Source organism: Ambystoma mexicanum, chromosome 3q (genome assembly GCF_040938575.1).
Source record: "Ambystoma mexicanum isolate Mex_15411 chromosome 3q, UKY_AmexF1_1, whole genome shotgun sequence".
In the NCBI taxonomy this organism is placed as follows: domain Eukaryota; kingdom Metazoa; phylum Chordata; class Amphibia; order Caudata; family Ambystomatidae; genus Ambystoma; species Ambystoma mexicanum.
In genome coordinates, this window is record NC_090926.1 from 240,429,934 (window position 1) to 240,442,551 (window position 12,618).

The 12,618-nt window shown below is 43.7% G+C and overlaps 1 protein-coding gene across 1 annotated transcript in view; it reads left to right on the plus strand.

Moving 5' to 3' along the window:
- Positions 1–11,302: 11,302 nt before the first annotated feature.
- The window catches only part of LOC138582387 (keratin, type II cytoskeletal 5-like), a 29,516-nt gene continuing 28,200 nt past the window's right edge, over positions 11,303–12,618 (plus strand). Inside the window, exons 1-2 of the mRNA XM_069653652.1 lie at positions 11,303–11,923; positions 12,358–12,572. Coding sequence (XP_069509753.1) covers positions 11,375–11,923; positions 12,358–12,572 — 764 coding nt within the window. The 5' untranslated portion in view covers positions 11,303–11,374. The remainder of the gene's footprint in view (positions 11,924–12,357; positions 12,573–12,618) is intronic.

The window sequence follows — 12,618 nt, forward strand, 5'->3', positions numbered from 1 at the left end:
AACAATTTTTTTATGAAAATACCGTCACCAAAAAATAATAAATATGAGAGTGCACCAACAGTCACAGCTCAAACCTCTTTTTATCTCTGGGTTGGTACCAATCAGTTACCTAGATAGACAATATACTTCCTTGATTTTACAAATACACAAACAGACAGACTAGTCGACTTTTCACATTTAAACCATTGTGATCACCCTTTATTCTCCTTGCCCCTAATCAATACTCTGATCACAGAGCTTAGCTCATCTTCTCGAATGGACCTGTCCATATATATCTTAGAGATGCCGACTGGAGTGTAAGACGACCACTTCTGTACTCCTTGAGTCAAGACGCATGAGGCGTTACTTCTATCTCCTCACACAATATTTCCTGTTACTCCTGTTACTCTTAAAATTACCACAGGCCTGTTCCCTTAATTTGCCATTCCCCTCAATCTACTCACCATTCGATCATTTTGGCTCAAGGTCTTCGGTATCGTCTCCTTCTCCAACCGACCACTTTCGCCTTCCGTCCGCAAAGCGCCTGTGGAAACCAGGTTGGGACTTCACCAGGTTGCCCACCGTCTTGATTTTCTTGCAAGTTTTCTATTCGGCCGCTCGACACAGGAAACACTGTGATCTTCCAGCTAGATGGTGGAGGATGTCCTTTCGTCCAAAACTCTAGAGTTTAACAGGTTGATGGGTCTTCAAAACCATCCGACAGTGCTACCAAGTGAACTTAAGGTCCTTAATCAGTCACACGTCATGCAATGGATGGGATGCTGAGTAACTCTTACACCAAATAATCAGACCGACTCAAGAAGTTGGCAGTCTCATTCAACTGTTTTATTATCAATTGTCTGAAACACATTTACAACTGACATCAACGGACGTTCGCTCGAGCTCTCAAATGCTTTTTGCATAAACACAGTCTGTTATACCAAGAAATCATCATAAGTGATGTCATACTACGTGGCAAGTAAGAAAAACCTACGCAGAGTTGTGGTTGGTTCAAAGGGAACATCTAAGTATACCTTCTATAGGGGCTTGGATTGTGATAGGGCATCTACTGTCAGGTGGACAACTTAAGCCTGCCTTTAGTTTAAGTCATCCTCAACACTTATTAAGAACACAGAATACTATTGGTTCGCAAACTATAAGGCCCTTCGTTACATGGCCCTCTATAATTGGTCGGCCGACTCATGCCATGTCTGGAACATCTGGCTCACTAGCAGCACGTAAGTCAGATCCAGGTGCCAGGGGATGAACTTGACTTCAACCCCCCACTCAATTAGCCCTCCAGTTCTCATCACCCATGCCTTCTGCCATGCAGACTGTCTTTGAACTTGGCCTTGCAGTAGTTTATCTTCTCTGGGAGTATGGGTACACACTTATCACAGTTCTGGACCGCATGGCCACTTCCTATTTTCATCCTTGGCTCGCGTGACAGGAGACCGCAATTTGGACCATTTTATAACATTTATTTGTCTTGAATTAATAAACTTGGCACTCAGGGTGTTCTTTCCTTGTACCTTAATCAAGAAATGATCCGGCTTCTAACATTTTCTTCCTTTGAGAACAGATAACCAGTTCTTGGCTGCTTCCAGTCACATCAGGCCAAGCAGCCTTTCTCGCTTCCTTCATGCTCTCAGCTAATTCTTTGCTGCAACACACTTTTTCAGCCTTCTTCTCCGTGGTTATGAGTTTTATAAAATTGTGACACTGATTTCCAGTTTCTTTATATATAATGGCAGCTTTGCCTTCAGTCTATTCATTATGTATAGCCAGTTTCTATGATCACTTAATCTACTTGCGTTGCGGCATCTGTACAGTTATTAAACGGTTTGCATTGTCTTCAGTGCGTCACCCATACGCATGCAATCTTCTTTCCAGCAGAGGAATGTTTACTCGATTCTTTATTTTGTCATCAGATTCTATACGGTCTATACATACTCTTCTTCAACCACTCTTCTTAGTGAATCACGCTCATCCCTTGTGACGTCAACAGCTTTCTCTTCTTTTCATATCCCGTCAGGGACCTTTTCCAAGAGATTATCATCTCTTTGGGCATACATCTGGTATGGCTTTCTTAACGGATACCTTTTCTCAAACATTTGTCGTGGTATGGTTACAATTACTGGTGTTAAGCATGGTGCAGGTTCAGGCTTAAAACATCCAAGTAATAGCGGGCGGGACTTCCTGCAGAGGCATTCGGCTCCTCCTCTACATCTATTTCACTGGAGAAATGTAAATTCAAGGTGGAAAGAGTTCAATATTTTGGTCAAGAATTATCGGCGGATGGGGTAAGGCCAAAAAATGCAATGTTGGAGGCGATAAGGGAGATGAATCCCCCGAAGGATAAAAAAGGAGCTGTCTTTGTAGTTGGGGTTGGTTGAATTTTGTGGGAATTTTGGGAAAGATTTGGCTGAGAGGATGAAAAACATGAGAATCCTGGTAAAGAAAGGAGTGATATTCAATTGGTGTGAACAATGCAATTGTCTTGGGAGGATAGCTCATGGGCAACGCGCTCGCCTTGGAAGCAAGACGACACAAAGCACCACAGGTTCGATCCCCGGGTGCGTGCTTAGAAACCTCTGGGTATTTGGCGTGTTATACATAACCTATCGTATCATATCATATCATAATGATGAATTTGAGGACATAAGGAGTACCTTAGTGAGTGCGCCCATATTAAAAGAATTTAAGGATGTTTGAGAGGTGGAGTTGTATACTGATGCAAGTTAGAGTGGACTGGTATGTGTACTGATGCAAAGAAAAGGACAGGAGCTACACACAATTGGGTTTGCATCACGTGTACTTAAAGATTCAAAAAGGCAATATTCAGTTGTTGAGAAGGAAGCTTTAGCCTGTATATGGGGAATTGAGAAATGTCTGCAGTTTGTGTGAGGGAGAAGATTTGCGGTCGTAACAGATCACAAGTCGGTGGGCATTTTTGGAAGAAAAGGGTTGGATGAAGTCTCGAGGAGAATCGTTAGGTGGATTTCATCCGTCCAGGGATTGGACATTGAAGTGAGGCATGTAAAGGGCGAGTTGAATGTGATTGCTGATGGGTTGTCACATAATCCCATAGAGGATAAGGAAGAGGTGATAAAGGAACAGGCAGAGGTTTTTGTGAACTGTAAGGTTGTCAACGAGAATGAGTGGAAAGAAGAGGGAGAACAGGATGGGGTATAAAAGACAGCAATTACTATAAAATCACTGCTCTATTACTATGTATGTTCCTTTCCAATGTTCTAATTTTTCTATTGTATATATTACTGTATATATTGTTACTTCAATCCTTATCTATGTGCCATTAACTTGTAACTTTGCTCCAATGGAACCTAAACAATGCGCCCAGATGCCTGAGGGCTAGGTGCGCTATACAAATAAATAAATACAAATACAAAGTAACACGATTATACAAACAGGACATGCGTTGATTGAATCTTTGACATATCTGACAATTGTGTATGGAATTTGCATGTGACTGCATGTTATTCAGTGCGCATCTGTTCTGCAAGTTAAATATAATAGAGTCCTCAGCTGTAGACAGTTGCCTTAGGGGTTGATACAGTAGTTATAATACCCATTCGCACTCTTGCGCTACAACCCAGAAAACACAGCTGAGTCCCACAAATAATGTGGTCCATTGTCATATAGGCATTGCCATAGCAGTCATCTCTGCACCTGAACACAGCGTTTAGAAGGAATAACAATGGCAGGAGGTGCTATGCAAATATCAAATAACATCAAATTTGAAGTAATATTTTTAATAGCATTATTAAAAATGAAGCCCCCTTTATCGACAATTGGGGCAGTACGCAAAGGAGGGAGAAGGCGCATTTGGGGGAGTGATGCTTGTTGGTAAGGATAGCAAGAGTCCAGACAGACACACAGGCATGGTTGACAGAGGTTATCAGCCAGAGTTGGGAACCGTAGAGCACCTGATGCAGGGATATGTATTTAAATTATAAATATGTTCACATTGTTTTACATTTGGCTTATACTGTAAGCGCATTATGTATCTGCAAGCCGTTGCGAATGTCACCAATCCACTTGTATGTGGCGTGAAACGCTGCAGAAACATCTGCGGAGGAGCGCCTTGCCTTACATTTCCTGTGTATGAAATTAGCAAATTCAGCCAGCTCTCAATGAACACATGCGTGCAGGGAAGTGTTCAGCCTCCGAACCTTTGATAAACTACAACGTGACAATATTTGCTGTGGCAAACAAGCATTTCAGCTGTGAATTCTAGTATGCCAAGGAGTACAACTCAGCTATAAAGTGTCTCTTCTCCATGCCGCCCTTTCAGTTGTATAATCGTGCATGAAAACCGTGTACTTATGGTACTTAAAATCCAGCAATGCCCGACAGAACTGGGATAGCTCCTGTTTATGGAACTCCAACATGATTAATACTTTCCTGCAGACAGGCACACCCAAAGGCAAGTCCTGAATGGAAATTAAGCTTACCCGATCGTGTGAATAGGTATCAAATAGTTCGCCTATTGTTAATGGCAGGATCCTCCCCAGAGGGCCTTCGATTCATTCGGAAACGTTTCCGTCAGCGTTCAGGTAGGCGACGGTGTGCGAGCATCAACATTAGTCACACTCTCTAGGTCTTTGTGCAGCCCTGGAAGCAGCTGCAGCTGCCCTTCTGTGTCTCGCTGTGGAATGACTGAACAGCCCCCACCCTGGATGTTTATCACAGAGTATTGCTCGCCAGAACCTGGAATTGACGCTCTGTGTTAGTTAGGTGTACCCACGTTCTATTCTTCCATAGTTTAGGTTAGTTTATTTATGTATAAAGCGCTGAGTTGGCTCGGAGGAAGCAGGGCGCCAACAAAGAACATGATCATATAATAACAAACACATAAAAACAAATGCATCGATTTACATAGGATAATACATAAAACATTTGCAATTAAAAGCAGCAGTGTCCACTCAGCTACAACTGGGCAAAAGCAGTCTTATCAATACAGGAGAGCACTAACGCTTAAGGATCCCACCACAAGAGAATACAGAAGAATGCGCAATGAATACAAGTCGCCTAAAGATAGAAAAATCATGAAGTAACGCTTACAATCAGATTCAATTCAGGTGGCACATTGGTGGAATTGTGGTATTTAGCTAAAAATAGCGCACGATTTCTGCGCCCACAGTCATCTGCTAAGATCAGTTGCTCTTGGAGAGAAAGCCCCAAAGCAGCTCATGGAATCCAGAAAGATCCAGAAATCTGGCCAAGAACTATTAATACCAATCACCCTTCTTCTGCTTACTAAGGATGACTCGCTCAAGCAGTGACATTTTCCGCAGGTCCTCAACCCAAGTTGACCGTGAAAGGAAGGTGGTGCCCTTCCAAACCCACAATATAATCTTCTTTGCAGAGCAAGAGAATCAACATTTTTGCAGGTAAGTCAAATTCTCCAAGATCTCATCCTCCCCCAAGACAATAATCACAAACCTCAAATCCAGATCAGTTCTCAAGACCCTGTTCATTGTCTCTGTAACTTCACACCAGAATGATCTCACTTTACATCATTCCCATATCGTGTGCTCAAAGGAGGCCGCCCTATGGCCACGACCCCAACATGCATCCAAGCCACTCATAGCCCTTGCACACGTCTTGGTTGGCATCCAGTTAACATTGTTAAGAATCCTTATCTGCTGTACCAAAGCAAAGCTGACCCATTCATCCTGTGAACAAGGAGTTACTACCCCAAGCGAAGGTGTGGATAGCATTGCAGCTCTATGATGATGAAACATTGCCCACTCTGATGTCCGGGTTGCCGCCACAGCAGGGTACATGCAGAGTGTGACATTCGCAGGTGGTGATACTTACTCACAGTCCAGCACACATGGGGCCTGATTCTCAAAGCGTTTTTAATGGGATTGCGCCGTTACAAAAACGTTTCGGTGAATGGGGCCCAATTGTCTTTGCTGCATAGTGGGAGTGCAACAGTCCCCAGATCAGGGCACAGAAAACGGGAAAACCCTGCAGAGGTTTTAACAGACAGGTTTCAACATGCAATGAGTGAGTTCTGGAGCATGCTGGTAGTGGTATCACTCTGCAGCAGAGTGTAAGTAACCATCGTTTAAAGGCGTATGGAAGTAGATCGAATAGCGACGGTCAGGATATCGCATTGCCGCTTAATCCATGATGGCAGCTGTACATGATGGATCAGGACCACCTCTTCTCCTTCCCCACTCACTAAAGTCATTTTCCGTGCACTTTCTTTTGCCTCATAAAACATATCCAGCTCCACCTTATCAGTGTGTAGTGCTATCAGCATCAGTTGTCAATCTGATATTTTATTGCATATTCATTTAAACATCTAGATAGAAGTACTGTGTTTTTCTCATCATATGTTAATATTTTTTTATCTCAGATTAAATGAATCCAGCTTAGCACCCATGATCTAGCATCAAATCAGAGGTTCCCTTCGATAGAGCACTACATCTGAACTATTTCACAGTTGTCTAGTTTTATTAGGCTACGCACTTTTTAGCTTCTCCACTCATCCCCAAGCTATGCACTCCTTTTAGGACTTGCACCCCATTTTGTATTCAAAGTGTTTGAAGCTCTCGTGCTTTTTCCCCTCCTCGAAATATTAAATAGGGTAGTGGCTATCTTGTACCTCCCTTCTCTATGTACCTCCCTCCTTTCCGCATACTTTTGATGCAGTTCATGTCAGTCCCCGTTCTTGATAGGACAGTGCCTCCTTTTTTATCCCACTGCCTTCTATAGTCTTCTTCTGTGTATTTCCCCTATTGTCGCGAGTTTTGTGGAAAATGCATGTACAGTTCAAAATCTGATAAAGGCACTGCATTTCAGGGTCCGAATAGCATTTGTGAATTTTAGGTCTAGCTAGGTGCCAGAGATGCCACAGGAACAAAGCGTAGGATCTGCTGATCCACCGGAACCTCTCCAAAATCTGTGCTGACAGGCGACATCCCGATTCCCCCCTGAACCATGCATCATCCGGAGATCCCTGAGCTATCTGAATCCCTGATAGTATCTTAACCACCCTGGGGACCCTTTCAACCAGTCAAAGCAACACGGACTTCTTCATGACCGCCATCTCTTACCTTGTTAGAACCCTTACGCCAGGGCTCTTAGTGACCCATAATTAAAAGTCCTGGATCCAGTCATTAGCTATGACAACGACGTAGTGGGAGTGAAATTCGCAAATAGGAGGACTCGTAGCAGGTGCACCAGGAAGAGAGTGATGAAATATTAAGGGAACGATCGAAAATTGCTATAGACATTAATGCTTGTTTCTTGATATTCGAGTTCACAATGAGATAGACAGATAATAACAGGTCACCCATGCTAGCCCGGTGACATTTTAGTTTGTTTACCATTACTCTCATCCATTGTGGAAATAGAATTGTATTTTTGTGTGTACTTTACAAAAAACATTCCTCCTTTCTTTGTGCCTGTGGAGCAAATAATCAATTAACTGTTTCTCTTGAACTCTTTGTTAACTTGCTTGCTGTCACAAGCTTTTTTTAAACCAGTATTTCACAACTAATGATCCATGTCCATCTTTGATTCGTGCAATTTTGTAACAGGGTCCATCGAATTGAGATTCCCAAAAGGACGTATACGCACCAGTAATTCTAAAAGTAGACTTTGCAGTATCAAGGGCTGGAAATGAAGAGATTAACAAATGGAATTCCTTTTTAGAAATGGTGTATGGAACTCTGGCCCACTAGGGTAATTTGCTTTGGATATAAGAAATTGACAAGGATATGTTGATCGACTACTTATAATGAGTGGCAGATGGGTTAAATATTGTATTTCCACCTTTTTAGTGCCATTTCAAAAACGCTGCAGCACATTTATCAATAAGAAGGTTTGTGCCTTTGTGTTGTGTATAAGCTGGATGGTCTGGTTAGTTTCATCTGGCTTGGATCCCCTATAGAACCTGATTGCCAATGCCATGAGAGTTGAGTAGGGGTTCTTACTATATTCTCTTCTGAGCATTGCTAGGGCCCAGAACAACTTATTTTATTCACCTGAGCTATTCATTGGGTCATGGGAATGTGTGTTGAGGTTAGAAGAGTGGTCAATTTCACCTCTCTGCTGGGACTTGCAATTGCCATGTTCCAGTATGTATGAAGGACAACCAAAACATAGTTTTCACAAACAGGGAAATGTAGGCATAGCTTCCAATCTGTCGCAAAAAGGACTGGGACCACCCACCACCTGACACTGAGGAACCAAGCCCCACACCTTGGAAAACACATCAGATGAGTGGGGCTAGTCAAACAGGGAGCATGACAAGGCTCCCAGCTGCTCTGGCACTGAGCTACACTCAGGTCTGTCACCAAGTGATTTGAAGAAACGAGGTATCCTTTTAGATGGACCTGGTGAGGGTCCTCTCATGATGAGCATAACTGACCCCTTGTCTCCAAAACTGCCTGTGCACAGCACTTTGACATGCCTTGAGTGACAACCCCCAATTGGCCTCAAATTCGTTAAACAACATGGCAGCCACTACATTGTGAAGATGGCTGAGCTCTCACCCAGTATATGAGGAGTGATGAGGTGAAATGCTACAGACAGAGCAGAACTGTGGAAGAACAGACCCGCAAAGGTTAGATCCCTCTCCATTTGGGGTGGCCTGACAAGGAGAAAAGCATAGGGAAGACACCTAGGAGGAGAAATGCTGGATAGGTGCATCAGAACCTGGAAATGAGAGGTGGCTTGTCGGATGATGGCAGTCACAAGGTGATAACACAGGGTGGGCAGAGCTTCCTCGTTAGGTTTAGAGAGAGCATGCATACATACATGCCACCATACCCAGTGGGAAGCCCACTCCTGAGAATGCAGAGGGACGAACTTCTTTTCTCATTAGATCGAGTGTTTTGGGTTACTGTGCACAGTTTAAGGTCCTGGCAAAAGCAGAGACTTTTAAAATGCCTACTTCGATTGTCAACAATCTCTAATTTGATAGTTTGAACCTACATAACTGGTATGCTTAAGACAATTCTTTGAATCAATATATTATGGGCCCAATTCATGGAATCCCGCAAAGCCTGCGTGCCAATGACGACTCTGTAAGAGCCTGCGCGCATATATTTTTCAGCGCCACCGTGTATTCATGGAATTGTTGCCTCAAATTAAGCCTATACCCAAGTCACGGATGCAACGTCCCTGACACGCCCCCCTGCAAAGCAGATACAGCCACTTATACCTACCTGTGCACGGTCCTCGGGCGCAAACTCATGCACTACTGTAATCCTGCGTGGGGTCCCCCGCAACCAAGCTAGCACCCCAGTAACATTGTGCAGTGTCCCTCAGAACTATTCCCAGCATCCCATCAACATATGTAACATGTATCGTAAAAGTTAACATTTCCCAGTAAATATGCGTGCGAACCCCTGTAAACCATTCCTGGACCGTCCTACACTGCTTACGTGCACCCCTAAATTCTATCGGAACACTGACTGCGTTGCACGCACCCCAAAATCCAACATGCCATCTCACCTCTGCATGCTGATTACTATGCGCAAGTGTCTGTACGCCTGCCTTCAGGTGGTGGTTACATGGAGAGCTTTGCATGGTCCTTTCCATGATGTGAGTTTGCGTGGTTAGATCCATGAATACGATTATTCTTGTGCAGTTGTGGGCATGTGATCACTTCGCACGGGCCGTCCCTCGGAACGCCCATATTTTCCCTTGTTCTTCCCCATTTTGCAAGTTCCACCCCCTACTCCGGTCGATGCGCAGGCCACGCCCACATTCTGTGAGGGGTCTCGCGCAAGGCACTCCACCGCACACAGAGACATGCCGAGGCTGCGCAAAGTCCCTGCAGAGTACGAAAAAATCCAGCGCAGTTGATTCCATGAATCGACAAAGGAGGTTGTGCGTGTGCTTTGGCGTGCAAAGTCCCTTTTTATCCTATACGTGGGTAACAAGTCCGTTATCTGTAATATTTATACTACAGTATCCCATAGCAGGGGCTTGGAGATACGAATTTTGAGACGCCTGTGTCCAGAGTTTGCTATGTAAGTCCTGTGCCATTGAGCTTCCTCTAATCCATTCTATCAACAATTCTGGTCATAGTAACCATATAAAAGGATTTTTGTTGCAATACTGCTGCTTTTACTGACCACAATCATTGTGGGTGATGAGCTATTTGCCTAAATCAGTATTTCAGGAATACTGCAATAATACATTACCAATAATGAGGTGAAATACCTCTAAACATCAAACGATACATTGTATCTGTACCCACTTCACACAGATTGTTAAAACATGTTTTGCCTTGTAAATCAGGGATTGCACTTGTGCATCCCTTCCACTTCCTGGACAAAAAAGTTGTGGGTATTTTATGTGCTCACAATCTCACCCTTTGATGCACAATACACAGAGGATGATAATTGACCCTTCATTATTGGCCGATAGGAATGGGAATACATTTTTAAATTTCACAAATTTGGGGTATTTTCGATAAACTGTACGCGCTGGTTCATAAATGCTGCACTTTTTTTACCAAGACTGTGCTGCCCTAGAAGAATCGACGTAATAATTTGTGAGAACCACACACTCAAAAGAAAACGACATATAGGACCGGTAATTGCAGCATGTGGCATGGCATTTGGGATGCCACAAAACTCATGATGACCCAAGAATTGAGGTGAAAGAATGAAGCATGATTTACATGGCATAGGAACGTTTCTCACTAACTGATGAACGCTGATGTCAGGCGCTTGCAGATTTGCAGAAGTGCATGTTCTGAATACTGGCTTGCTTGTATGAACATGCGAATAATCTAGCTATACTCACTCAAAAGTGTTCAAAATCAGATCGGAAGAATAAACCCATAAGGCAGGGAGGCGCTCCTAAACCCCTTCGATTCTGAAGCGTCGCTGAACGATCAAGGAGTGCCTCATAAAAGCTCTATAAAAATAAATAAACCCACTGTGTGTCTCTAAACTTGCCCAGGCTATAATTTCGAAAGAGGGTTGGCTATACGCAACGAGCAATTATTGATGTTAGATAAACAGCTATTGCAGAAACTTGTTGGCGTTGTCATATGCATTGCTAAGCATTTCAAATCCAGATATTCAGTATCGAGCAACCTCTCTTAAAAAAAAGAATAGACGGTCCTAGCAATTTCCCATGCACTAGTCACTGCCAAGAATGTACACTTCGCATTTCCTATCCGCTGTAGGTGTGATGATGAACTCATTGTTACTGTAAAATGCTGCCAGGCATGCCGAGCCCATGACTGAAGTAAGATGATATGCGCTCCCCTCCTTGACCAAACCCACTGATTCAAGCGCATAAAAGGCACAGCCTCAGCACCACAAGACTCACTCCTCTCCTCTGCTCCCTTTCGCAGCAGCACACCAGCAATTTCTCCCATCTCACACACATCATGGCATACAATCGCCAAAGCACGGTCAGATCTGAGAGAAGGGGCTTCAGTACTTCTTCGGCCATTCTTCCAGCAGCAGGTGCCAGCTTCAGCTCTGCCTCCGTAACTCGGTCTGGAGCAGGAGGTGGAGGCTATGCGCGTTCAGGCAGTGGCGGGTATGGCAGCAGAAGTATGTACAATCTAGCAGGGAGTAGAAAAATCTCACTTGGAGGTGGCAGCAGCCTGCGATACGGATCTGGTGGAGGAGCTGGTGCTGGGTTTGGTGGTGGTGCTGGGTATGGGTTTGGTGGAGGCGCTGGGTTTGGTGGAGGAGCAGGTGCTGGATTTGGTTCTGGTGGCGGGTATGGAGTAGGCGGAGGATCTTTTGGGATGGGTGGAGGTCCGGGGTTCCCCGTTTGCCCACCTGGTGGTATCAAAGAGGTCACCATCAACCAGAGCCTCCTTTCCCCACTCAACCTGGAAATTGACCCCACCATCCAGAGGGTGCGAACAGAAGAAAGGGAGCAGATCAAGACCCTCAACAACAAATTCGCCTCTTTCATTGATAAGGTAAGTCTTTGCAAATTATCCACTTAAAGTGACCTTTTGCAACCAAATTTTTCTTTGTCAATTTTGAAAGTAAACTATGACCCTTACTAGTCAAGGCATTGCTCTTAATTTATCTTTCCATTACCACCAATCAACAATAAAAAAAAAACGTTGCCTTAGAATCCGAAATACATCCTGTCTGAGAGCTATGTTGTGCTTTTGGTTTCTTGCAAAGCATTGTATCCTGCCAAGATCAGCTTCAGTATTCATGTGGTGCAGGCTAGATTCAGTGGCTACTAAAAGTGCAGAATTTTGAATGGACCTGATGTTATTTACTATTTATTTTTGGTGTTCAATAATGTGCCATAGGCACAAACAGAACATCAATGGGTACTTTGCAGGCAATTAGGAAATGTGCAAGGAGGTGACAACTCTTTCTGTTCGTTGTATTGCAGGTGCGATTCCTAGAGCAACAAAATAAAGTTTTGGATACTAAATGGCAACTGTTGCAAGAGCAGGGTCATAAAACCACCAAGAGTAACGTTGAACCCATGTTTGAAACTTACATTAACAATTTACGGAGGCAGATTGATGCTTTGGGGAATGAAAGACATAGGCTGGATGCAGATCTGAGAAACATGCAGGACATGGTGGAAGACTTCAAGAACAAGTAAGCAAGTTTATATTTAAAAATGTCACTATATGATCCTTATCTC